This window comes from Copadichromis virginalis, linkage group LG9 (genome assembly GCF_057382275.1).
Source record: "Copadichromis virginalis isolate Kocher_CV1m ecotype Utaka linkage group LG9, C_Virginalis_male_GT1.1, whole genome shotgun sequence".
NCBI lineage: Eukaryota > Metazoa > Chordata > Actinopteri > Cichliformes > Cichlidae > Copadichromis > Copadichromis virginalis.
The window spans coordinates 18,698,936-18,725,218 of record NC_140626.1 but is presented as its reverse complement, the minus strand read 5'-3'; the positions used below and the strand labels follow the sequence as shown (position 1 = coordinate 18,725,218).

General features: G+C 39.9%; 1 protein-coding gene across 1 annotated transcript in view; it reads right to left on the bottom strand.

The window, feature by feature from the left end:
- myo3a (myosin IIIA) overlaps positions 1–26,283 on the bottom strand; it is a 65,718-nt gene that overhangs the window by 10,450 nt on the left and 28,985 nt on the right. Inside the window, exons 9-30 of the mRNA XM_085468895.1 lie at positions 25,334–25,427; positions 23,278–23,394; positions 22,772–22,876; positions 21,695–21,778; positions 21,222–21,424; positions 19,390–19,488; positions 19,169–19,283; positions 18,338–18,464; positions 17,684–17,891; positions 16,576–16,723; positions 14,820–14,973; positions 12,625–12,713; positions 12,405–12,534; positions 11,943–12,025; positions 8,040–8,120; positions 7,360–7,565; positions 7,154–7,265; positions 5,677–5,839; positions 5,504–5,590; positions 5,295–5,418; positions 3,996–5,202; positions 3,753–3,903 (exon numbers count right to left, since the gene is read on the bottom strand). Of these exons, the coding sequence (XP_085325021.1) occupies positions 3,753–3,903; positions 3,996–5,202; positions 5,295–5,418; positions 5,504–5,590; positions 5,677–5,839; positions 7,154–7,265; positions 7,360–7,565; positions 8,040–8,120; positions 11,943–12,025; positions 12,405–12,534; positions 12,625–12,713; positions 14,820–14,973; positions 16,576–16,723; positions 17,684–17,891; positions 18,338–18,464; positions 19,169–19,283; positions 19,390–19,488; positions 21,222–21,424; positions 21,695–21,778; positions 22,772–22,876; positions 23,278–23,394; positions 25,334–25,427 (3,887 nt within the window). The remainder of the gene's footprint in view (positions 1–3,752; positions 3,904–3,995; positions 5,203–5,294; positions 5,419–5,503; positions 5,591–5,676; positions 5,840–7,153; positions 7,266–7,359; positions 7,566–8,039; positions 8,121–11,942; positions 12,026–12,404; positions 12,535–12,624; positions 12,714–14,819; positions 14,974–16,575; positions 16,724–17,683; positions 17,892–18,337; positions 18,465–19,168; positions 19,284–19,389; positions 19,489–21,221; positions 21,425–21,694; positions 21,779–22,771; positions 22,877–23,277; positions 23,395–25,333; positions 25,428–26,283) is intronic.

The window sequence follows — 26,283 nt, the reverse complement described above, 5'->3', positions numbered from 1 at the left end:
CATACATGATGTACTGTATCAACAACCCTCATCTATGTTATTGCAATTATAAATATATTACAGTGACCTTTGTTTGATGCTCATTATTAATCGCTGTTCACATACGGGAAAAAAACAATCCATCATGTACAGAAGCTCTCAGGTGAAGAAGGTAAAAAGTTTGTAACATTATTGAACAACTCCATCCAAAGGTCATTCTGAATTGCAAACAACTAAAGCCAATTTTACGTACCTACTTATTACTTCTTGCCATAATTGTTGGAAATGCTAACTCGCAAAACATGATTAAAATCTGATGACCTTTCCTGAAGAACAATGTGACTGGGATTCCTCTGCTCTCTCTCTCTCTCTCTCTCTCTCTCTCTCTCTCTCTGTGTGTGTGTGTGTGTATTGCAAATGATTTTGATTTATTATGTCAGTGAAATTCATGAGGACAGATTAGCGCCGTCAATGGAGAAATGACTTTGTGAAGCTGAAAAGGATAATTTCATAGGAGTTGCACTAGCCCCTGGAAATAACACTGATAATTCATTCTGCTTTACCTCAGGCAATGCACTGTGCTGGAGAAGAGTCTGTAAAGGGCAAACATGCCTGGATTAAAGGAAGACTGTTATCTGTGTAGCTCACTCTGTGATACCACTCTTTTGTCTGCAGATCTGTACACTGCCGCAAGTTAGCTTAGCCTAGCATACAGACTGGAAACAAAAACATCTATTCGGGCTCTTTCTGAAAGAAAATAAACTGAGTAAGAGTCATTAAATGCTCTCTAGTTAACACACTTTCACTGGCCATTGTATTAGGTACTTCTTTTTAGCTGCTTGCTTATGTAAATAGCAGAAGTGGGATGTGTAGCCAACAAATCAGCAACTGTGTAGTGTCAACGTGGACCAAATATCTGAGAAATGTATTCTGCACCTTCACGAATTCATGTCACAAAGAAGAAAAATTACTTGGAAAGACCAATGAGGATATAACCCAGTGCAATTGATTAGTACCAGGTTATCAACTGAGTTAGCTAGTTTTCTCTTTGTGGTAAGGCTTTAAGACTTACTTACTATATCTTTTTTATATTAAATATAGCATGGTTAAGGATAAAAAAGTATTATGTTCAGGACAGACAGAAACACCATAAAATAATGTAAACACTTGGTCAAAGGGATTAAGTTAGTGACAAACTGAAGGAAAAAAATAAAACACTCTTCTGCGAAATTAAAAAACTATTTGAAATCAAAGAAATGCAAGATCATTCAGTACATTCAAAGCATACAGTCTGAAACTCAAAGGCTTTACGTTATTCATTTGTCTGTGGGCAGTATCCTTTTGTGGCTGGCTTTTGGTTTTGTCTTCTCCCTTTAGATTACTGCTTTCATATTACTCTTTAGGGTACTAGTCAAAGAATGAATATGTATTCATAATACAAAATTAATTAAAATGTGGGCTTTTCTGGTGACAGGTGAAAGTTAAATGCTAGTCTTACTGAAGGTACCCTGGTGTACTGTTACAACTTCCAAAACAAAAGTGATTATTCAAAATGTTGACTACTAAAAAAGTTAAAACTGAATTTACAAACAGAGTATTACAAGGCTATCACACAAGATTAAAAAGGTACTGCAAATGCAATGCCCTTGTAATAAAACTCAAAAGACTCTAAAGATGACAGCTGTCATCTTTATTTTTGCAAAGTGAACTTTTCAAATTGCTGCCTCTCTTCATTGACCACCCCAAAAGCAATTACAGATATCACCCATGCAAATCAAATGTTATCTTTGATGACACATGAAGAAGAGAAATGCTTCCTGTTTGGCACTTGACCTTCTCAGGTTTCCTAATCTAATAGAGCTGCAGGACACAGAAAGAAGATACTGTCCATCAGTAATAGGGATGCACCGATACCGATACCGGTATCTGGTATCGGCCTCGATACCACATTTTCTAAAGTACTCGTACTCGTTAAAAGTCCCCCGATACCGGGGACCGATACCACGGTCTGAGACCTGTCTATGTTTGAGCGGCATGTAAGGGGTTAATCACAAGCGCCAAGTGCCCGCCCCCAGGCCCCGGCTGCAGTTCAGAGCTGGGAGAAGGCGAGCCGAGACGTGTGGAACTATTTCAAAGTGAATGAATACACGAAAACAAAGGCGGACTGCAAATTGTGCTCAGCGAAATTGTCCAGAGGAGGCTCAAAAGGTAGCGCATTTAACACAAGTAATTTAATCAAGCACCTAAAATCCCAACACAACAACAAGTACAAAGAGTTTACCCACGCTTATTTACCCACGCTTATTAGCACAGAGGAGCATAGCTGATGCTATAGCAGTGGGACGGAAAATAGTTGGGCATTTTAAACATTCCGCCTTAACCTACTCCCGCCTCGAGGACATTCAGGGACAGCTCAACCAGCCAATAAAGAGACTGCAGCAGGACGTACAGACGCGCTGGAACAGCACGTATTACATGCTCCAGTCCCTCATTGAGCAAAAGCGAGTGCTGGAGGTGTATGTGTCCGAGCATGAACTCCCTGACTATCTCACCGCTCACCAATGGGCTCTTATGGAGACAACTGTTGCCATCCTCACCCCCTTTGAGGAACTAACTAAAAAAGTGAGCAGCTACGACGCACTAGCCTCTGATGTCATCCCAGCTGTGACTGTGCTAGTGAGACTTCTAAACAGAGAAACAGACGAGGACCACGGTGTCAAGACAATGAAAGCAACCTTACAGGCAGCTGTCAAAAAGCGCTTCAGTGACGTCGAGACCAACCCACTGTACTTCATCTCCACCATACTTGACCCAAGGTAGTCTGTGTGCTATAGGTATTCAATGATAAACTACAGTACTAAATGTAAGATTATTTTACATCTGAAATATTATATATTTGTAACTATCCATCCATCCATCCATCCATCCATCCATCCATCCATCCATCTTCATCCGCTTTATCCGGGGCCGGGTCGCGGGGGCAGCAGCCTAAGCAAAGAGGCCCAGACCTCCCTCTCCCCAGCCACCTCCTCCAGCTTATCCGGGGGAATACCAAGGTGTTCCCAGGCCAGCCGAGAGATATAATCTCTCCAGCGTGTCCTGGGTCTATTTGTAACTAAAATACACAAATACAAATGTATGCAATATATATAATACATGAAATACATGAAATACATTTCCCTTATTACTACCAGAAAGTCAAATGGCTGGCATTTGTCAATGAGTAAGTACTCGGTATCGGTATCGGTGAGTACTGAAATGCAAGTACTCATACTCGTACTCATTTTCCAAAAAAGTGGTATCGGTGCATCCCTAATCAGTAACATGGTCATCTACCAGAAGTCAGCAATAAAATTGCAATCTCCTTGTTTTTTTTGTTTTGTTTTTTATCGATCAAAATTAAAGAACAGGGAGAAAATAGCTGGAATTTATTATCCTTCAAAATGAGCACCCACTCCTGACCCAGATTGTTGTTTTCAGTCAGTTTGAATAGACCTAATAGCTCAGTCGCATTTGACAATTTTCGGTCAATGGTTCTGAGCGCAGTTGGGCACCATATCCATTATCTTCAGTTCAGCAGACTGAAAAAGACTAGAGAAGCCGAGAAGACAGTGAGGATGGACAGACTGTCTTTCTTAATTATCTAAAGGTCCAGTGCATCAAAAGCTGAACCAGAACTTCAAATTAACTTTGGGTCAATCCATGACAGCATTATGAATTGTTTTTATTGCTTTATAATCTGTTTATCACCTAGCCAACCTCACTTATCTTACTTGAATGGCGACGCTGGGGAGTGAAGCTACCATTGATTGCGTTTCCTCTCACAAACAACATGCCATTGTTCTCAGGGTCTGATTGATGGGCCTGGATGATCTCATTCAGCTTCTGCTGCAGAGTCAGAAAGTCCTCAGACGTCTTTGCGATCTGTTGGAGAGATTAGAAGGAAAAAGGATATAAGACTGGAAAGAAAATGACAAGATAGTGAGTTTTCAATAAAATCTGTTTGAGGCTATAACCTGTCTGGAGAAGCTCTCCAGCCTTCTTGTCTCTTTCTGTGCAGCTTCCTTGTTGGCCTTCAGGTTCTTCCTGTCCTTGTACCCTCTGAAGTTACTCTGGATCTTCACTGCAGCGTGTTCTTCCTCCAGTCTTTGGTTTTCAACGTCTGTCTCATCTTTACGTTCAATTACCACATCAGTGATGTCCACAGCCTCCTCCTGTTCTGCATCAGTGGGAGTCCCAGATTCCTCCTTAGCTTTCAATTGCGCTTCCCTCTCAGCTTTCATTTTCTTTCGGTCCCGGTGGCCTCGGAAGTTACTCTGGATGACAGTAGCTGCTTTCTCTTCATCCAGCCCTTCTCGGTTCTCACTAGAAGTGTTCTCCTGGGGTTCTGGAAGAGATTCCTCTGTCTCTTCCTCCTTTGGAGGCTCTGATGGAACATCTTTCTCCTTCTGCCTTTTCTTGGGGAGCTTTCCCTCCTCTTCGAGTCGTTTGCGCTCCTTGTGGCCTCTGAAATTGCTCTGAAGCACTACAGCCGCTTTGGTCTCATCTGCATTTTCAGCTGTTGTCGAGGCTTCTTTTTCTGCCTCGTCACTACCTGGTTCCTTTTCCAGCACTTCGTCCCCTGCAGGACTTTTTGCTTTCTGTTTCTTAGCTGGGATTTTGCCTTCTTCCTCTAGTTTCTTCCGCTCTTTGTAGCCCCTGAAGTTACTCTGGAGAACAGTGGCCGCCTTGGTTTCCTCTTCTAAATCAGCAGCTTCCTCACCTGCAGTTTTTTTCTGTCCACCATCCTCCTGCTCTTCTTTTTTAGGCTCAGCATCCTGAATCACTGCTTCCTCTGCCACTTCTGTGTGCTCATCTTCTGGCACCTGAGTATTATCACTGTCATCATTCTCCTCTGCTTCATAAGTACTTTCTTCATCTTCCTCATTCTCCTCTTGTTTATCAGCTGACTTTTCACCTACTCCTTCTTTGTTAGCCAACTCTTGGACATCTTTTTCCTGTCCCTCTTCCGCTGTTGCATTTGGCAATTCCAGCTCTGCTCCAGCCATCGTCTTTTTTCTCTCCTTAAACTTTTTTCTCTCTTTGTAGCCCCTATAGTTGCTTTGAAGAACCACTGCAGCTTTAGTTTCCTCCTCCTCGTTCTCTGCATCATTTTCTGGTTTTGCTATCTGTTCCTCATTTTCTTTCGAAGCAGTCTCTGCTTTCTCTTTCTCTCTGGCTTCCCTGGAAGCAAAATAGACACATTTATGTTAAAAAGAAGAAAAGAAAAAAAGACATTTCACTGCTGCTTTGTGCATAGCTTCCATCTCTCTTACAGCTTTCTTTTAAAGCTCTTCCTTTCTTTATGCCCTCTGTAGCGAGCCTGAATCTTGGTTGCCGCTTTATTCTTCTCATCTACCATCTCTTTGTACCTCTTTTTTGCGAGATAGCCTCGGCAAACTAAAGAAGAAAATGGAATAAGGGTAAGCCAATATAATACGCACCACATATAGATAATGTAACTAATTTAATATCAGACTCCTACCAGCCTGAAACTGGATGATGAAGGCCTCCAACTTTGCTTTGCTTTTCTCATCAGCTACCCTCTTCCGAGCTTGATGTCCTCTGTATGCTGCAGCACAAAAAAAAATAAAATTTATGCCTCCTCTATAACTTGTTGACATTGTGGTACACAACCAGCGTGCACAGTTTACTAACCTGACTGCAGCACCAGGGCACTTTGTTCTCGCTCTTTTAATATCCGCCGGTACCGCTTGGCTCCAAGCCAGCCTCGAACACAAGCCTGGACCAGGATGATTCGCTGTGTTGTCTGCTGTACCATCAGATTCAGATGTTCAACATGGTAATACTTGAGAAACACCTAAGCCCAGAGGGATAAAAACAACTGTTAGTTATTGAAATACAAACATAACACTGTAGGTTTAGCCTCAAATGCAGAATCACGCAAGCACTGTTGGATTCCCTTTTCAGGCACGACAGTGCGGAAGTTATTGTTCTTTCACAGCAGGAGATTTCTGGGTTCAACAATTTAAGGTACCTTTGTATGTGGCATTTGCATGTGCGCGTCAGTGCAATATGAATGCATATGAGTCTCATAGTGCAAAGTGTTTTAAGTTGTTATCAAGATTAGAAAAGTAATAAATAAATGCTAATCCATAAAGCAGCAGAAGATAAAGCAATACAAAGAATTGAGCCTTCACTAAACTGGCTTCAGTTTGTATTAATATTTACCCTAACCCTAGGTAATCAGAATAAAAATACTGGCAGCTGTCAGTGCTACCCCTTAGCCTCCTAGTTAATGGACCTAAGGTATAAATTTGAAAATCTGACCTCTGACCTTGAGATCACGTCATCGGGATTCAAACTCCAAGATTTTCAGGAGCTGTCCATACTGGATGAAAACCTGACCTTTGACCATAACCTTGAGAAAGAGGTCACTGAGATTCAACATTTTCCAACGTTTTTAGTGGATACATCTATGGTATAAATTTCAAAATCTTATGTTGCTTTGTTCTCGAGCTATTTTAATACAGAAACTTGAGGGTCCATGCCACCCAACCACCTGACCGCTTGGCAGGGTGACGACCACACCCCATCAGCCTTTTACAGTTGTGGGATAATCACTGTTGTTCACTCAAATCTATGAAATTAGATGATGATGATCTTTGAAATGCTCTTTGGTTATAGATTTAAAATAAAAAAATAAAAAATCAGAAGCACATTCTTTTATTTTCATGCCTTGTTTAACCTAAATGGTTTGGGTGTATGAGCCTTCATCTGGAGTCCTTTATTAACTTGATTTGAATCTATTCATGACCATAATGTGTGGAAAAAAGTTTTATTTAGTATTGAAGTTTTAAATTGGCCTCTGGCAAAGGAGACTCAAAAAAATCTGCACAACTCTGAGCTCAATGTGCTACATTTGGATGTTTGTTCCGTATGTTTGAGATTCCTGCTGGATCATGAAGGGATGCAACAATAAAAAGGTGGAAAATTTCTTTTAATTTCTTGCCTCAACTTAACCAAACAGTGAGAAACAACAGTAAACACCAAATTTCAGGCAATTTTTGTTTTTTGTTTTGTGCATTTTATGTTCAATACAGGTATTTGTTGTGCCTGAAAATGAACAAATAAATGAAATGAAATGAATGAATGAAATGAAATCTCTCCTTACCTTTGTCTTTCCCATAGCCCAGTTTTCCAGCTTGGCCTTCTCCAGTATTGCAGCACATGTTTCTGGGGTTGCAGCGGGCTCCTCGTTAGCATGGTAAGCCAATAAGTAGTACCTGCAGCAATCAATGTAATTATCTGGACACTAATATCAAGGTTCTACACGCTGATTTTGTAATCACTTCATAAGCTCTGCTTTTCACCACTGACCTCTTAATGAAGTTAGCAAACAGGATGCGGTGAGAGTAACCCTGGCGTCTGATCTTGGCAGTCTCCAGAACACCAGTGTATCGAAGCTGGACCAGAACCTTTTCACGGTCAAACTTGTTGGCATGGCGATCGTTGTTGGGCTTGATGCAGCGCACAAAGTGAGGCTGACCTGCCACCATCTTGGACAGAAGGTCCATCAAAGAGTACTAGAAGGAGCAGAAGAAGAAGATTAGGGGTAGTTGTGGCAAATATATGGTAGTTATAATGTCTCTGGTGAGAGAAGGCACTCAAAGAAAACCAGCTAGAAATTTATGGTACAATTCTATAATGGTAGATGGTGGTTATCCAGCCCCGGCCCTAAAAGAGTATCTATATATCTGAGGTTGTATGTATCATTTCTATGTTTGTATTTATAATTCTGACCCTGTGTAGAAAATTCAAAATAAATGCATAAATCTTTAGGATCTTTGCTGTACAATCATTCCACCCTGGAAACAAAACACTTAAAAGAAATGATTAAAAGCTCAAAATTACTTTGAAATCATGCTCATGATGAGTGTATGTGAACTACTGAGTACAACTGTATTTGTTTGTTAATTTGTGGCTCTCTCTAAAAACCTCCCAAATAACTGATCCAAGCAAATAAAATAAAATAATTTTAAAAAATGTTCAAATCTTACTCTGAAGTAGGAGGCCACTGTCTGTGTTCTCATGTTGGTGGTTTCTCTAGGGTGGTAAGGCGTGTCTCCAGATTCACCTGGCTAAAAAAAACCCCAAAAACATAAAACATATTAAAAAAAGGCCAATAATACCGGGTATATGATATAATACTACTCTCTATAATTTCTGCTTGTACAGTATGGATATCCGACTAAATAATAAAACATGTATGTGGTTTATCTTTTTTCTCCTGTGCAAATTTTACTCCAAACATTTGATTGTGTTTTTGAAAAACCACCAATCACCATTTTCATTTGCTTACATCAAGCAAGAATTTTTTTGCAGGCTTTAATTCCAGAGAACGCTGCAAAAGAGACGCATAAAGTGGATAAACAAGTAGTGCCAAATCAAGAATATGGTCTACTTATATACAACAGTGTTACACCCAAATCGGTCACATGTCAATGACTCAATGCTTAAAAACTGCTTAGAAAAAAACAAAACAACCCCCCCCCCCCAAAAAAAAAGAAACAGACAGCTAAATAAAATAAAAAAAAATAACCACTTAATTGTCCTTTACCACATATTTGGTAACATTTTAACAAGCTCTACTTCTAATTCTCAACACAAACACAACGGGGAGAAGACCACCTTTATAGCACGCCATCAGCCTAATGCTGTTTTTTAGCATTTAAATCGCTCATCGTGGCTTCTCAAGAGCAAAACCTTTGATGAGCTTTTTCCCTAAAATATGCAGATGAATGGAAATTAATTCAAGAACTAATCAAACAGTTCTTGTAAATGTAGCCGCTGTCGATTGGTTTTAGGTGAGCAAATGGCTTTGAGGCTTACATTTAGCAATGGTGTACGGCTGCAATCTAAACTAATTCACACCGGCACGTAAAGCCACGCAATTGAGTTGCCAGGAGGAGTTTTATTTGGATACTGGCACCTGAAAGAGTCAGGCTGATTACGGAATGCTTGGAGTGCAAAATTTAAAGTTTTAACACTGTTTTAAAAGCATTTTAAAAAAAATTTGATTGACTATGTAAGCCATTTTTCTGAAATTGTGTAGCAGAATTAGGCATGGTGCTATAAACACAAATCCACCACAGTGATATACAGGGAGTGCAAAATTATTAGGCAAATGAGTATTTTGTCCACATCATCCTCTTCATGCATGTTGTCTTACTCCAAGCTGTATAGGCTGGAAAGCCTACTACCAATTAAGCATATTAGGTGATGTGCATAGCTGTAATGAGAAGGGGTGTGGTCTAATGACATCAACACCCTATATCAGGTGTGCATAATTATTAGGCAACGTCCTTTCCTTTGGCAAAATGGGTCAAAAGAAGGACTTGACAGGCTCAGAAAAGTCAAAAATAGTGAGATATCTTGCAGAGGGATGCAGCAGTCTCAAAATTGCAAAGCTTCTGAAGCGTGATCATCGAACAATCAAGCGTTTCATTCAAAATAGTCAACAGGGTCGCAAGAAGCGTGTGGAAAAACCAAGGTGCAAAATAACTGCCCATGAACTGAGAAAAGTCAAGCGTGCAGCTGCCAAGATGCCACTTGCCACCAGTTTGGCCATATTTCAGAGCTGCAACATCACTGGAGTGCCCAAAAGCACAAGGTGTGCAATACTCAGAGACATGGCCAAGGTAAGAAAGGCTGAAAGACGACCACCACTGAACAAGACACACAAGCTGAAACGTCAAGACTGGGCCAAGAAATATCTCAAGACTGGTTTTTCTAAGGTTTTATGGACTGATGAAATGAGAGTGAGTCTTGATGGGCCAGATGGATGGGCCCGTGGCTGGATTGGTAAAGGGCAGAGAGCTCCAGTCCGACTCAGACGCCAGCAAGGTGGAGGTGGAGTACTGGTTTGGGCTGGTATCATCAAAGATGAGCTTGTGGGGCCTTTTCGGGTTGAGGATGGAGTCAAGCTCAACTCCCAGTCCTACTGCCAGTTTCTGGAAGACGCCTTCTTCAAGCAGTGGTACAGGAAGAAGTCTGCATCCTTCAAGAAAAACATGATTTCCATGCAGGACAATGCTCCATCACACGCGTCCAAGTACTCCACAGCGTGGCTGGCAAGAAAGGGTATAAAAGAAGAAAAACTAATGACATGGCCACCTTGTTCACCTGATCTGAACCCCATTGAGAACCTGTGGTCCATCATCAAATGTGAGATTTACAAGCAGGGAAAACAGTACACCTCTCTGAACAGTGTCTGGGAGGCTGTGGTTGCTGCTGCACGCAATGTTGATGGTGAACAGATCAAAACACTGACAGAATCCATGGATGGCAGGCTTTTGAGTGTCCTTGCAAAGAAAGGTGGCTATATTGGTCGCTGATTTGTTTTTGTTTTGTTTTTGAATGTCAGAAATGTATATTTGTGAATGTGGAGATGTTATATTGGTGTCACTGGTAAAAATAAATAATTGAAATGGGTATATATTTGTTTTTTGTTAAGTTGCCTAATAATTATGCACAGTAATAGTCACCTGCACACACAGATATCCCCCTAAAATAGCTAAAACTAAAAACAAACTAAAAACTACTTCCAAAAACATTCAGCTTTGATATTAATGAGTTTTTTTGGGTTCATTGAGAACATGGTTGTTGTTCAATAATAAAATTATTCCACAAAAATACAACTTGCCTAATAATTCTGCACTCCCTGTATGAACAAGTCTAGTATTAGCACGGCATAAGAGATACATCAGAAGGAAGTAAGGGTTTTTAGGTGCATTTAGCATTTTGCAAAGCAAGGCTGCAAATACACATAATGATCTGCACAGAGACTTAATGCAGGAAAATACTTTTAAGTAGACCTTTTATGCTCATTTCCAGCTTTATATTTTTATGCTTGGAGTCCATTAAAATAGCTTTGAGTGATTCCCGTCAAATCACTCTCTGCTTCAGCTCTTTTCCCTCTTCCTTTAAGCCAACTATCATCTGATTGGCTGCCTCTCACAAACACATTATTTCAACAGCAGGTAGGCGGGGCCTCTGTTCAGACAGAGCTGTGTGCCTGAGATAACCACATTAGGGATACCTGCTCTCCTTGGCATCATAACAAGCTTTTGGCTCATTAGGAGCTCATGCTGAACTGATACTTTAGAACTTTTGTCATGTTAAACATGAGGAGCTATGCAAAGTTGTATATGATGACATATAAAATATCATCATATCTTTGTTTTAAAACTGATTATTGTGCATTTTTAATCTTTTAAAAACCCCAAACACGTTGATTAGCTTTCAGTTCTGGTTTTAATTAATGGAATTACTATTTTGTTAACACAGGAGGCACGGAGGTGTTGCTTGCACGTCCAGAGGAGGCCATTCTGCAGGTTAAAAGTCTTATATTATACATATATATATACTGTATATGATAGTTATGTTACTTGTGTTTCTTTTTTTTTGACAAGTATATCAAATAGAAAATAAGGAAATGCATAATAGGTCGCTTTTCACTTTGTTGAACTAAGTAACTTTAACTGTAACTATCTCAAACCAAGCTACAGGCCACTATATCGGGATCCAATTGGTTGTTATAAGGATATCTAGAGTGAGGAAAGGGTATAGTTATACACACATCTTTATTACCTCGCTAAAAGAAAAAGAACTGTATAAACTTAGCACTCCCATCTTTTGAAACAGAAATGCAGCGAAAGGGAAAAAGAAAAACGAAAGAAAGGTGAGAAAATAAATAAAATAAGCAGTAATTACAGTTGGGTAAAAACAGAGCGAGAATGAATGAAAAACACAGTAGACACAAGTATCTGAACTGTAATTCAGCAGCAGGTCTCGACTGGAGTAGTGAGAGTAATATGGAGAAAATAAATTGAACAACTTTTCAGAGGAAGTTCTTTATGTGGGAGATAATACAGTGATAATGCAGACAGTGCTGTAAGTACCTTGGCGAGGGTGATGGTGCGTGTCGGGGTCCGTGGGCTCCGTATTGTGTTTATGCCTTTACCCTTGGTGTGGGCAAGGTTGCCTGTGAAATGAATAGTGGATTAGAGAGCGAGTCAGTGAACAAACTGCCCTCAACAGAGAAAAGAGACTTAGTCACACATCCAGAAACCATCTGAAGAAACAGAGCAGTGCACGTTATTTTAATCAGGTGGGATAATTACTGAGGTTACATTAAGTCTAAACAGTAGGCTCCTGTCATGCTGAGAGTTACTGCTGATCAAGTCAGTGAACGTGAACAGAGGAGGAAGCTAAACAGGCTAAGAATGGCCTGTCATTTTATTTTAAGTACTTCTGCACCGTTTTCAAGTAATTGAAGCAAAAGTTGGAGCTTTTCACCTTCTACCTTTCTTTCTTAACTTGATTTTAACTTCATTCACAAAGAGCGGTTGTGTCTGCTTCACCTGTTCTGGTGAGGGGGTGAGTGACAAGCTTGCGAATGAGCTCATTCTCCGACGACCGCAGCAGCAGGATAATGTCAGCTGGAAGGGTTTCTCTGTTCTTGGCCAAGAAGCCCGCGGCATTGTAAATCACCTTAAGGTTTGGTAGAGAGGTATAAAGAAAGATATGAATAGCAAATGCCAAACAGCTTCAGTTTATGATTAGAATTAAATGTTAAATTACCTTTCCAGCATAGTGGTGAATCCCAAAGCCCAGGTCAACCCTCATTGGCCTCCAGAAGCTTTTTGTCTTGAGATTACCTTCAAATTTCTCTAAAATATCAGACTGCATGAGTTAATTATCCAAACACCCAAGGCCATCCGAAGGTCCCTACACACCCCAGATTCAAGTTATAATATCATATAAATATCATATAAATCTATAGTATAGTATATGTAGGGCACAGCAGCAGCCAAGCTTGTGAGAGGGTCAACCTAAATTTCTGATATTATCAAAATTTTGTTCCAAGCTATATTTGACTGTGAAACCGTCACAGCAGCCAACTTTAAACATCTGTCACTGTGTGGTCATCGTTTTGGAGCTACAACCTAAATGATCACCACAACTCAACCACACTTGTTATCTTGCTCTGGGACAAAGCAAAATATCAGAGTGTATACAGTGGGGCAAAAAAGTATTTAGTCAGCCACCGATTGTGCAAGTTCCCCCACTTAAAATGATGACAGAGGTCAGTAATTTGCACCAGAGGTACACTTCAACTGTGAGAGACAGAATGTGAAAAAAAAATCCATGAATCCACATGGTAGGATTTGTAAAGAATTTATTCGTAAATTAGGGTGGAAAATAAGTATTTGGTCACCTCAAACAAGGAAAATCTCTGGCTCTCACAGACCTGTAACGTCTTCTGTAAGAAGCTTTTCTGTCCCCCACTCGTTACCTGTATGAATGGCACCTGTTTGAACTCATCATCTGTATAAAAGACACCTGTCCACAGCCTCAAACAGTCAGACTCCAAACTCCGCCATGGCCAAGACCAAAGAGCTTTCGAAGGACACCAGGAAAAGTATTGTAGACCTGCACCAGACTGGGAAGAGTGAATCTACAATAGGCAAGCAGCTTGGTGTGAAAAAATCAACTGTGGGAGCAATCATCAGAAAATGGAAAACATACAAGACCACTGATAATCTCCCTCGATCTGGGGCTCCACGCAAGATCTCATCCCGTGGGGTCAAAATGATCATGAGAACGGTGAGCAAAGATCCCAGAACCACATGGGGGGACCTGGTGAATGACCTGCAGAGAGCTGGGACCAAAGTAACAAAGGTCACCATCAGTAACACACTACAACGGCAGGGAATCAAATCCCGCAGTGCCAGACGTGTTCCGCTGCTGAAGCCAGTGCATGTCCAGGCCCGTCTGAAGTTTGCCAGAGAGCACATGGATGATACAGCAGAGGATTGGGAGAATGTCATGTGGTCAGATGAAACCAAAGTAGAACTTTTTGGTATAAACTCAACTCGTCGTGTTTGGAGGAAGACGAATTATGAGTTGCATCCCAAGAACACCATACCTACTGTGAAGCATGGGGGTGGAAACATCATGCTATGGGGCTGTTTTTCTGCCAAGGGGACAGGACGACTGATCCGTGTTAAGGACAGAATGAATGGGGCCATGTATCGTGAGATTTTGAGCCAAAACCTCCTTCCATCAGTGAGAACTTTGAAGATGAAACGAGGCTGGGTCTTCCAACATGACAATGATCCAAAACACACCGCCCGGGCAACAAAGGAGTGGCTCCGTAAGAAGCATTTGAAAGTCCTGGAGTGGCCTAGCCAGTCTCCAGACCTCAACCCCATAGAAAATCTGTGGCGGGAGTTGAAAGTCCGTGTTGCTCGGCGACAGCCCCAAAACATCACTGCTCTCGAGAAGATCTGCATGGAGGAATGGGCCAAAATACCAGCTACTGTGTGTGCAAACCTGGTAAAGACCTATAGTAAACGTTTGACCTCTGTTATTGCCAACAAAGGTTATGTTACAAAGTATTGAGTTGTATTTTTGTTATTGACCAAATACTTATTTTCCACCCTGATTTACGAATAAATTCTTTACAAATCCTACCATGTGGATTCATGGATTTTTTTTTCACATTCTGTCTCTCACAGTTGAAGTGTACCTCTGGTGCAAATTACTGACCTCTGTCATCATTTTAGGTGGGGGAACTTGCACAATCGGTGGCTGACTAAATACTTTTTTGCCCCACTGTAGTTGGAGAAAAGTTAGATTAACACCTCATATGTAATCAGCCCCTGCACTAACAGGAAGTTGTGGTTACCGAGGTTACCAAACTCAAAACATGATAACATAAATAATAAAGCAAATAAAACAAACAATTCTCTATTGAAATCTGAGCAGCTCACCTACGAGTGTCTGGTCAGTGGCCTGCGGGAAGCGGCTCTCTTCATCCAGAAGTGACAGCATCCCCATGGGCTTCTGCAAGAACAGGTCCAGGAGTGGCCGGTTGTCCTCGTACTCGATCATCCGAGCATCAACTTCTTCATTCAGGTACTCATCCTGCACAGGAGTGGAAATAAGCACTCGTGATGTAATGTCTTTAATGGCCTCCTTTCATGGGTCAAAACACCTTCCAACAGCTTGATGAAAGCCTGAGTTTCTTAAGTTTTCCATCGATTTTCATGTTACCAAATAAAAAGGTCCAAATAAGATGTCAAATCAACTTCTCCGTGGAGTAGAAGTGTGTTTGGGATTCCTTTAGCTAACCCTAATATATGATAACATGTTAGAATGAATTATGAACAAGTGAATAACCTTTCATGGAATGCTGATCTCTCCAGTTGGCTCTAAATATCAAACTAATTCCAAGGTTAATCTCCTAATCCTAGCAAGACACTGTAGCTTTTCTGATCTCTGGTTAATGACACATATTCACTGTCACAGGACAGCCTTTAGGACTGGGTTAGTATACATGGTCAATAGTCATTACTCCTTGATCTCCTTGATACTAAGATGCTATTAATGCTGCTGCCTTAATAATAAAGCCGTATTTCTGCATGAGTGAAATCTTGTCTTACAATACCAAATGCACTTTAAGATCCATTAAACAGCAGTACAGTTTTATATCCTCGGTTTTATTTCTTTAATGTCACGCTTTAGCGTTCACAAAGGCTTGACCTTTTAAAATAAAAGCGTCTAGAAATTTACCTACATAAATTGCCCCAAAACAGCTGTTTATGGACATAACTATATTAAATCAACGATGTTGATTTGTTGTCTTTTATCTCCTCTTAACTCGGCTCTGATAAATCTGATCTGCAGGGCAAAGTGAGCAAACCTGATCACATCAGGCTGACTCAGAGCTGCTACTATGACTCAGCAACATCACCAGGGACTTCTACTCCACGGAGAACAGGTCAAAATGGGAACAAACAATATCAAATCAATCTGCTTATTCGAGCATGAAGTGCCACTGTGAAGAAAATGAAGTAAAGCAGAAAAAAAAATCAGCATGGATGCAGATAGATTGGGACAATATGCAACCACACGCATAAACATACATGAAAACATGAGGGCAGCGGAGTAAATGCACTGCTGATAAAACCTTACCATACAGCAATCCTTTAATTCTGCCTTATTTATGTAGAACTATTAATCTCACAGCACCATACATTTCCCTTATGCTCTGGATATACATATGATGGTTGCATAGGACAATATATTTCTGGGCCTGGTTCCAACAATACCCAAGAGTGAATTTAAGTCCAGCACTAAGTGTCTTCAACTCTTAATTGACCCTCGTTTAGAATGATTTATAACACCTCCCAATGGGTGACTCCAAATCATTTAACATTGGCAAACCATTCTCTGACCCCCCCCAAAGGCAAAACCCTCTCACGAGACTGCACAAGGGGAGAACAGAGAACCTCATTCTGCCGTGAATAAAGACAGCAGCATATTTTACCCTTGCCATCTCTTTTAAAATGCAGACTGACAAACGATGACATGTTATCTCAATTTAGATGGAAATGAGTCAGAACCAAGGTGAAAACTGCACACAGAGAGCTGTTCAGGAGGGATTCACGTTCTGAGAAAGTGTTATTTGAATTCAGTGACAGGCTGGGGGGCATGCTGGTGTGAGGTTTGTGGGCTGAACTTTACCTGTTCCCACGCAAAGATGTGCTGGTTGAAGTAAAACTGGATCTGCTCGTTGGCAATGTTGATGCAGAGCTGCTCAAAAGAGTTCTTCTTGAAGTTTTCAAAACCAAATATGTCCAAGATGCCGATGTTAAGGCCCTTGTCGTCCTCTCTGGAGAAGACAAGGATAAAATGTTAAATCTTTAAATGCATTCATAGAATAGCTAACCGTGTGGTGCTAGGGATGGCTATGTTGTTCTGGTAGCCTGACACTTAAATGGTAAGTGGACTGGTTCTTATTTTGCACTTCTCTACTCTAGCTGACCACTCATATACTTTTCTTATTTTTAAGTTATGATTCTTACTTGTGTAAAAAGCAAAAGGTCTTGGATATTTAGTTGGAAGCTTATCTGCCACTGATTTTTTTCCCCATCCATACAGAAAGTCAAAATTTCAGATTATTTTTTGTCAAAATTTAAACTTACTCATTCAGACTTTTGAGAAAATAATTCAAAATGAACAAAATAATGTAAAAAGTAAAACTTAAAGCCTTAAAATATTTTATTATTTGAGTTTTTTTTTTTTAATTTACAAACATACATCTGTCATAAAGGTGTAAATTAGCTAGAAATAGCAAAAGAGAAATTTGTAGCAGGCTGCAGAAATGTTTATTTCTGCTTGAAAACTGGGCATGGAGTGTATGACTCTAGAGGCTTCTAGAATGAGCCTCTAGTGGCCATTAGCGGAAGTGCAATTTTTAGCACTTCAGCTGAGAGGATGTTAGTAGACAGACATCATTTAAACGTTAGAAAGAATTAATAGTCTTTTTATGTTTAAAACTGTTAAACTGTTGGTTTTAACATCTCAAATGTACAGGTTTTTTTTGTGTTTTGACACTTCATTAATTCTTTTACAACTTAAACCAGTATAGTGATGCTCACGAGTATAGTGATGCTCACTATACTCGATGTAATATGTACGCAAGTAGATTTTAAAGTATATTCTGCAGTTTTAAAGACTTGGCAGTGAATCTAGTTGTGTATCTATTTTAATCCAAAAGCAGGAACTTTGTCAGACGACCTCATTCGTGACAACCAAACACACCATTACACTCTCTGCCCCCCCATCTTACCCTTGGCTGTCAGGCCGCAGCAGTGCGTTGATTCGGTTGACAATCCAGTTGAAGAGGCGGCTGTAGAGAGCTTTACCCATGGCGTCCCTCACCTCCACTGCTTTTTCCACTGTGTTGGGTCTGACGATCGTCTCTCCGCGGGCCACAACACAGTGGGAGGTCAGGGCTTCCTGCAGCTCATCTGAGCGGATACGAAGCAGAGATGCCACTGAGGTGACATGAGATAAGGAAGGGGATAAAAGTTAGCATTTATAGTGTGGAGTTTACTCAAAGCAGCACATCTTATGCAATATGTAGCCTCATTCTGACTGAGCAGGAGAATATTCATTCAATTAATAGGCCGCATCTATGTTGTTTTCTAAATTACCATTCAGAACAGGTGTTTGAATTCAGAAAATATAATGCAAAGCATGCATTATAATATCTAACCATTACAAATGTATGCTTCTTAATGATTTTTATGTACTAATGCAGTCTTGGGTAATTGATTTAACCAAATCATTTCCTGTATTTATCTAAACATGGAGGACTCCTGCAGAGTTAATGATGGTTAGCAAAAGAGGGAGGCGGATGAAGGGGGTGTAGCAGAGGAAATTCAGAGTCATATTTGGTTTTCTGTCATCATGCACTGTGCTTCTCTCTCTCTTTTCTTACCGTTCTCCAAGACAGACATGTTGCAGATGTTGCTCTTGTCTGTTTGGTGCTCTGAGGCAACTGGAGAAAACTCAATGTCCCCAGAGTTGAGGATGGCAGCCAGTGTGCTGTAAACATTTCCGAGCTCCTGCAAAAATTAGAACAAATACAGTTTGTATGGAAACATGTATCAGTGTGTGCAACTATCCCTAATATGGTCACCTCAGCTCAGACTCAAAGCTCTAGCTTTGAGCACAGAAGCTCCACCCACCTGCTGTTTAAACCTTCTGTTTGCGAGGAGTAGCCAATCCGAAAATAGGTGGCTCAATTATTATTTTGAACTATGAAAGCAGTTCAAACAGACCAAAAAAGGGCACAGTTTGTTAAAATCTTAAATCTACAAACAATACAAACAAACAAAAACAAAACACTAATTCACCTGCAGCACATATATTAAGGGATCAGCTTGAAGTGCATTTCATGGACGACAAAACGACACAGTAAAATAGCACTACCAAGTGATTATAACATAAGTACTATTGATGTGGAGATCCCAAGAGCAATCAGTACTTTGAGCCTCATTAGGTTTTCACAATGTCAAGAACTGATTGCCTACATGTGCCTGCAGCTTTATGTTCCATCACAAGCCATATACAAGACAAGAAGCCGGCATGATCACACTGATTCTGAAATGCCAGCAATACTGGTGCTATAGCTAGTAAGATTGTTTACATGTTATTTTTTACATAGAGTGACTTTAATGGGGAAGAGTGAGAACAAGTCAGTGTGAACACTGGGATCAAGGTTATACTGCTAAACCTGTGGCCCAGTAATGAATACATCAGTTTATACCTCCAGGGTGAATCCAATGACTTTGAAACACTGCTCGACTGCATCAAACTGCTCCTTGTAGGAAGCGTTGTTCACTATGTCAGGCCCAAGTTTAATGTTCTCGTGATACAGATACCTGCAAAACAAAAAGGAACCACTGGGGTCTCTGGAAGTTGGGAGTTTGCAGCATGGGACGCAGATAACAGTGTTTTGGGAAAATTGCTAAGGAATGTCAAACCTACTTAGGTGTTTTGCTGTCAGAGAGCTTGTAGTGGGCTAGCTTCTTCCTGTCAGCCAGACCAGCATAAATGTAGTAAAAGATGTGGAAGTTCCTCTCCCCCCTGTGGAAACACGCACATATAGTGGAAATCAAATTCCTGAAAAGGAGACATGCTAGGTAAATGTTTTCGCCACATGATTAACCAACCCGTTCTCACTCCCAAAGCGTAACATTTTACGCTAGGTGACAAATCGTCACCATATTACGTTTTCGGCTACCCACCACGTTCCTAAATGACGACCTCGGAAAAAGAGGAAATATGAGAACCGTCTGGACTGAACCTACACATGTTCGCTCTTTTTCTTCAAATCGCTTAGAAACACGCTATTTAACATCATTAAAGTCCTGGTTAAGGTCAGGAATAAGGTTATGGTCAGGCCTAGGGATAAGGTTAGGTTTAGGGCTGAAATACAGGGCTGGAACGTCTACTACCGCGGGAGCGTCATTGCACTGGATTCCAGCAATAACCCGCCGCGTACCATAAGAACGCCGAAGGTCTCCTTTCGCGTTCCTCAGGAACGCCGCGGGACGTGACAAAACGTCGACATGTTACGCCTCGGGAGTGAGAACGCTCTGGATTAACATGACTCCAGTTTTGTTTTCTTAAGAAAATTTCTAACAAAATAAACATGATCAATGCTAAAATATGCACAGGAATAGTTAGTTAACATGTTTCCAGCTTTTTAAAAACCTGAGTTATCTGATATCTCCATGTTGGTGTTACTCCTGCATCATGTTAATAGTGTCCAGGATCAACATTGCTACTGACCAATCCCATTGTTGTGATGTCATAGTTTTGGAATTTGGAGGAAAAACAGACAAACTAATATAATCTGCAAACAATCCTACGCCTTCCCATATTCGTTTGAATAAAGAAGGCTGACGATCCTTCTTTAAATTCAAAACCAAGTTGTATTTCCACCAGTAACACAAATTGTAAGACTTTATGAAATAAATTACAAGCATAGATGAATGATGATGAACACTGAATGCCTTTGGTTGTTTATTATGAATAAAATTTAAGCTTAAATTTATATTAATCATGAATATGGTGAAGGAAAACCTGTCTAATCTTTTGCTAAATCCATTAGTAAATAGCCATTTTTGTTTCAACAGGATAATCAAACTAAATTTGATTCAGGATACTGTCACCAAATCCCATCGGAAAGCATCAACAATCATTTCAGGTGTGTGTGTGTCATTAAAATATATCCATAATGAAGCAATTGAAAATTATCTTGCAGGGGTAACAAAATATGCAACATGTGAATAAAGATTAATTCATGAAAACATAAGAGTTCACCCTGTGTTCTATTAACCCAAATACGACAGCCATTAACAGACTAAATATTCATACAATGTACGGCCTAATCGAGCCCTCTCTGACATGTGTCTGTTTTCCAATACAGTACTTGAGTGTGTCTTTGAAGTTCCACTAAAGACACACGCAAGACCACAATCTTTGATCCAACAGGAAATAAGCTAGCCCTTCCACTTGACCCGGTCTGCTCCCCAGACACACGATAAGAAGAAATGATGGACCGAGTGAAATGCAGGTGAAAGCAAATGCCACCAGTTTCAAATGAAAAAGCAGATGTGAAAGAGAGCAAGAAAAAGAGACAATCTATTATCCGCTGATCCGTGGAAAGCGGGCAGAATAATAACCTTCATGGCAATGTTCTTTCAGAAAATGAACAGAGAGATTATTTGTATTTTTCTATGAATGTCACTCTCAAATGAAGGTAATAACAGTCAAAACCGGGACCAACACAAGAAACAGGAAGTGATATTTACATCGCCTGGTGGACAACTCTGGATTTTTCCAGCAGATACTCGGATATCTGTGCTCCGACCACTGTTCCACCACCGTTGAACTTCATTTCCAGGTACTTGCCGAAGCGGCTGGAGTTGTCATTGATGACAGTGCAGGCATTTCCAAATGCCTCCACCAAGCTGTTGACCAGCAGGATCTTCTCCTGGAGTGTCCTGTTATTGGCCTAAACAAAATATTCCACTTTAGTATGGGGGACTAATTAAAAAAAAAAAGTAAGTGTTACACTATGACAAGTAGCACTACCACTTCCTATAATCTGCTCATATAAATACAAAAAAGGTCAAGAGAAATGACATTTCCTTTTTAGTTAGCCTTCATATCATGACTGGCACTAACTGCAGCACCAACGAACTCATTACAAGATCTTCAAACTGCGTTAACAGAATATCTACCAAACGATCAAGCGTTGTGCTGGTTGGATTTCATGACTCACCTTCCCGAGAACCGTTAGCTGCTGCACCAGCAGATGAGCACTCTCTGTTTTCCCTGCTCCACTTTCCCCACTGATCACAATACACTGCACACAAGAAGTCACTTGAGTCACATTTAATTATATATGCACTCTGACTCCTGTGGTGTCAACAAAAAAGGCTTTGAGGCTTAAACGCGAATAATATTAATAATGTTATTAACAGCTTAACTACCATTGTCACTAAAATATGTCACTGAATGCAGACAGTGGAGAGAGAATAAACATACTGGCTTTCTTTTACAAAGAAAATTCAAATACAGAGTCCATATAGGACAGGCATATTATATTATTAGCTTTATTAACAATAAAATCATATTGCAAGACAATGATCCCAAGCACACTAGCAAATCTACAGAACGCCTGAAAAAGAAAATAATCAGTTTTTGAAATTTCCCAGTCAAAGCCCAGACCTGAACCAGATTGCAAAGCTGTAGCAGGATATTAACCCCTGGAGGGTCTTAGAAAAATGCATACACTATCGGTCTTAGAGCCACAAATCGACCCAAGACCCTCCAGGGGTTAAGCGAACTGTGTATAAATGAATGCCCACAAACCTCAATGAACTGAAACAACACTGTAAAGAAGAGTGGGCTAAAGCTCGACCACAGCTACTGGCTCTGCAAGCTATTGAATCGTGGGGTGTACTTAATTTTTCACAGTACTGTTCAGAGTCTTGTGCAAACTTTCTTTCTTAGAAAGGATGTACTTGAATTTCCCCAAAGACGATCCAATCAAAAGGCCTTAATTCACTTGCCAATTCTCCAATATCGAATAATAGACACACCATGCTAACCATCCTAGCAAACTAGATTTAGCATTATTAGCATCACACAAAATCACGCACAAAATCCCCCCAACCCTGCAAAAAATGAATAAATTAAAAAAATTAAAAAAACAGAACCTGCTTTTGGTACTTTCTGGTATCTGGTTTCTGTTTTTTTTAGGGTCTGTGTTGTCAAACTGCTGCTCTGGCATCGTGTGGAACAGCACTTAAACAAGTAAACTCAAACAGTTTGTAATAACTGAAGAGCTTATTACCTGATCAGCATTGTATGAAACCATAGATTGGTAGGCAGTATCAGCCACAGCGAAGATGTGTGGTGGGTTAGCTGTACGCTTAGCTCCTATGTACATCTTAGTGTGCTATGAAGAGAGGGAGAAAAAGATAAAAGCTTGTTAAAGACGTGCTCAAGAGTGTAATGAATACAACAAAATAGATATTTTTAGAAAACTAAATTAATGATTTTACAAAGCGGATTTGTAATAATCTCTCAATTAGCAACAAACTTGAGGCAAAAACATGATAATTGAGAGGAAAATAGAGCCACTGAGTTATGGACGAGGCAGAAAAACAGCGGTAGTATCTGTGAAAATGTGTGTGCACTGTTTGAAGCCAAATGGGATGCAGCAGACTGAAGAACTGCAGAGGCTCTAATGAGCTATGCCAGGCTACATTCACTGCATTATTGACCAAATGTAGAGATGCATGTACACGGAAAGAACACAGATCCAAATAAAACAAAGGTCTATTTATCTCCACAGACCTCAGGCGTGTATATCTCCATTGTATGGAAAGGATTGACTGCAATGAGGGTGTCGCCCACATTTGTGTAAATTTGATCATTTCCATAGCGATTCTGAAGCTGATCTGCGACAGTGTTCTGTAAAAAAATAAACAAAGACAATAAATATCAGTATGAGATGCTTGCTAAATGACAGTCAGAACTATATTTATAAAAAAAACAAAAAAAAACAACCCACAGAAGTTTAGTTTATGCCAACGTTCCCATCAAACCAGCAGCCCATTTCAGCTTGAAGGATGGGTGGAAATATCCGCTGGCAACTCATTCAATATGTCAGTTCATCCCTCAGATTTGATAAATTGTTCCAAATGTTCTTTCTGTCAAAGATGCTGCTGTGTATTTTTGCTTTGTTTTGTTTTGGTTCTTGAAAGACCAGAATGGGCAATTAGGAAAAATGATGCTAAATGTCATAATGTGACATAGTGTACCTTCAACAGCGCTTAAATACAAATATATCACAGTAGATGCAGTAAACGTTCAATCAGTGTTCATTTTTGATTATCATTTCTAAACTAGTTGTTTAATCACTCAAATATTGGCTATTTTGTCCAATGGTAAATGGACTTGTTCTTATATAGCGCTTTTCTACTCTGTCTGAGCACTCAAAGCGCTTTATACAACTAATTCATTCACCCAATCACACCCATTCACACAAGCACTTTTTTCTGACCTAAGTGCTAAGTAGTCTACCATTCACACACATTCACACTCCGATGGATGCATCGGAGAGCAACATGGGGTTAGTATCTTGCCCAAGGATATTTGGCATGCTGACTGGAGCAGCCTAGGATCAAACCACCGACCTTCTGGTTAGTGGCTGACCTGCTCTGCCACCTGAGCTACAGCCACCCCAACACCCAATGCAACAAGAGGACTTCGGACAGTATTAGTATTGAATATAATAAACACAGAATTCACCATATCATAAAAATATGTTCCTCTGCAAAAGGAAACAAAGCCATGTTCATTTTGGAGTTTTTGTTTGTTTTTGTGGCAGATAGTTGCTCCTCCCTGAGCCTGGCTCTGCCAGAGGTTTCTTCCTGTTAAAAGGGAGTTTGTCCTTCCCACTGTTGCTTGCTCGCAGGGGCCCATCTAATTGTTGGGGTTTTCTCTATTACTGTAGGGTCTTTACCCTAAATATAGTGCCTTTAGGTGACTGCTGTTGTGGTTTGGTGCTATATAAATAAAACCAAATTGAACAGAATTGAAATAATATGTGGTGACTTTTCTTGGTTAATGTTAGAACAACATGTTGGCAGCTTTTTACAGTGTATATTTTAAATTTACCTGACTTGTTATAAGTAAAATACTTTTGTAACTCATTTTGTAACTTAAACGCATTAATCACTATCTATCAAATAAACCAAATATTTTTTTCTCCATCATATCATACATGAAAATTTTAACTGTTGTATTTGTTACCATCTAGAAGGGCAAAAATAAAAGAAATAATTTTTTCCATTTTATTCCAGCTAAGTGCGGTGCCAGGATTCCAATTTTGATTGGGACAGAGCAGTTTGAGCTTAGCAGGTAATTACAAAGTTAATATTTTATTAATACCACTTATATGTGCGTACATACGGGTGTGTAAGTTAAGAAAACAGTACTTGATCTATCATTATTTTTGGTGTGGGTTGTGAAGACCAGCACAAGTTATCCTTTCACTTAAACACCAAAGTGCAATTAAAAAATAGATGAAAGTGACTGAGAGAAAGAGGCTGTTGGGTGAGCTACATTAACTCTATCAGCAAAGAGAGAGAGAGAGCAGAGCACTCTGCTGTAAATTCATAAATGTATCTCAATAGAAACTACCTATGCTTTCAAGGAGAAAAATAAAACAGGCAGAGATTTTCAGCTCTAACTCCCATCAATTCTCTGGGTTTTTTTCTTTTTCACCAGAAAATGTTTGCTGCATTCAGTGACTTCATCCTAACTCTAACTTGTTATCTGATGTTGTGCAGCCAGGAAGGGGAAAAAAGAAATTGTGTGAAAAAGCCTAATTCATTTTTTTTTTTACCTCATCTAGAACCTCAAGGGTGGCGAGGTCATCCACCTCGTCTGCGTCCTGTGTCTTCATGTGGCTTCCTTTTTTGGTATGAATACGCTCATGCCTGGAACACAACAATGACATCTCTTAGTGAGCATGCTCTGAAAAAATGAATGTTAAATTTTGCAGATTCTTCTAGAACTGCAAGCCCCGCTACTTTGCAGAGGAGCTTTTACTGGGACGCACTGGTCTGACTATGACTCTAACCTCAGGGACGCGTCTCTATTCAAGCATCTTCTATTTTAATCAAGGAAAGAGTAGACACAGAGAGGGATAAAATAAAACAAAAATAGTCCCACAGGGAGGATAAACTTCAGAAGTGGGTGACTTAAGTTTAGTAAACAAATCTTTTCTAGTTAAGTAAATGTGTCTTTCAAGAGATTAAATCTGCACAAGGGAATAAAATAATCCCACAAGATTCCAATTACCCACTGTAGGAATTGCAACATCATCTTATTACCACAAGTCAGTTCATTTACTGACAAGTGATATCAGGAAACCAGCAAATTTAGTGATGAACATAATTTACTGAACAAGCTTTTAGCTTTATTGTTATTTAACTTTTAGAAAGACAACATGACTCTTATGTTTCCTTATACTTACGTGTTGTTGATTGGGTTCAAGTAATTTTGTAATTTGGGGGTTTGTATGCATAACGTTCATTCCATGTCAGCTGACCACATGCTTCCAGCCTGACCATACCAGATATCCTTAAATAATTCCAAGATGATCCACTTTTAATAGGAAAACTGTCACATTTTAGCTTTCTGTGCCATTTTCAAAGAGCTATAGAACTACCTAAGCTAGGTCGCTCAAATGTTCATGTCAAATATTAGTTACTATATTATGATTTCAACAACATACAGTTTTAAGAGTGTAGCTGAAGGCTGTGGATGCTGCCTGTAAACAAAAATATCAAT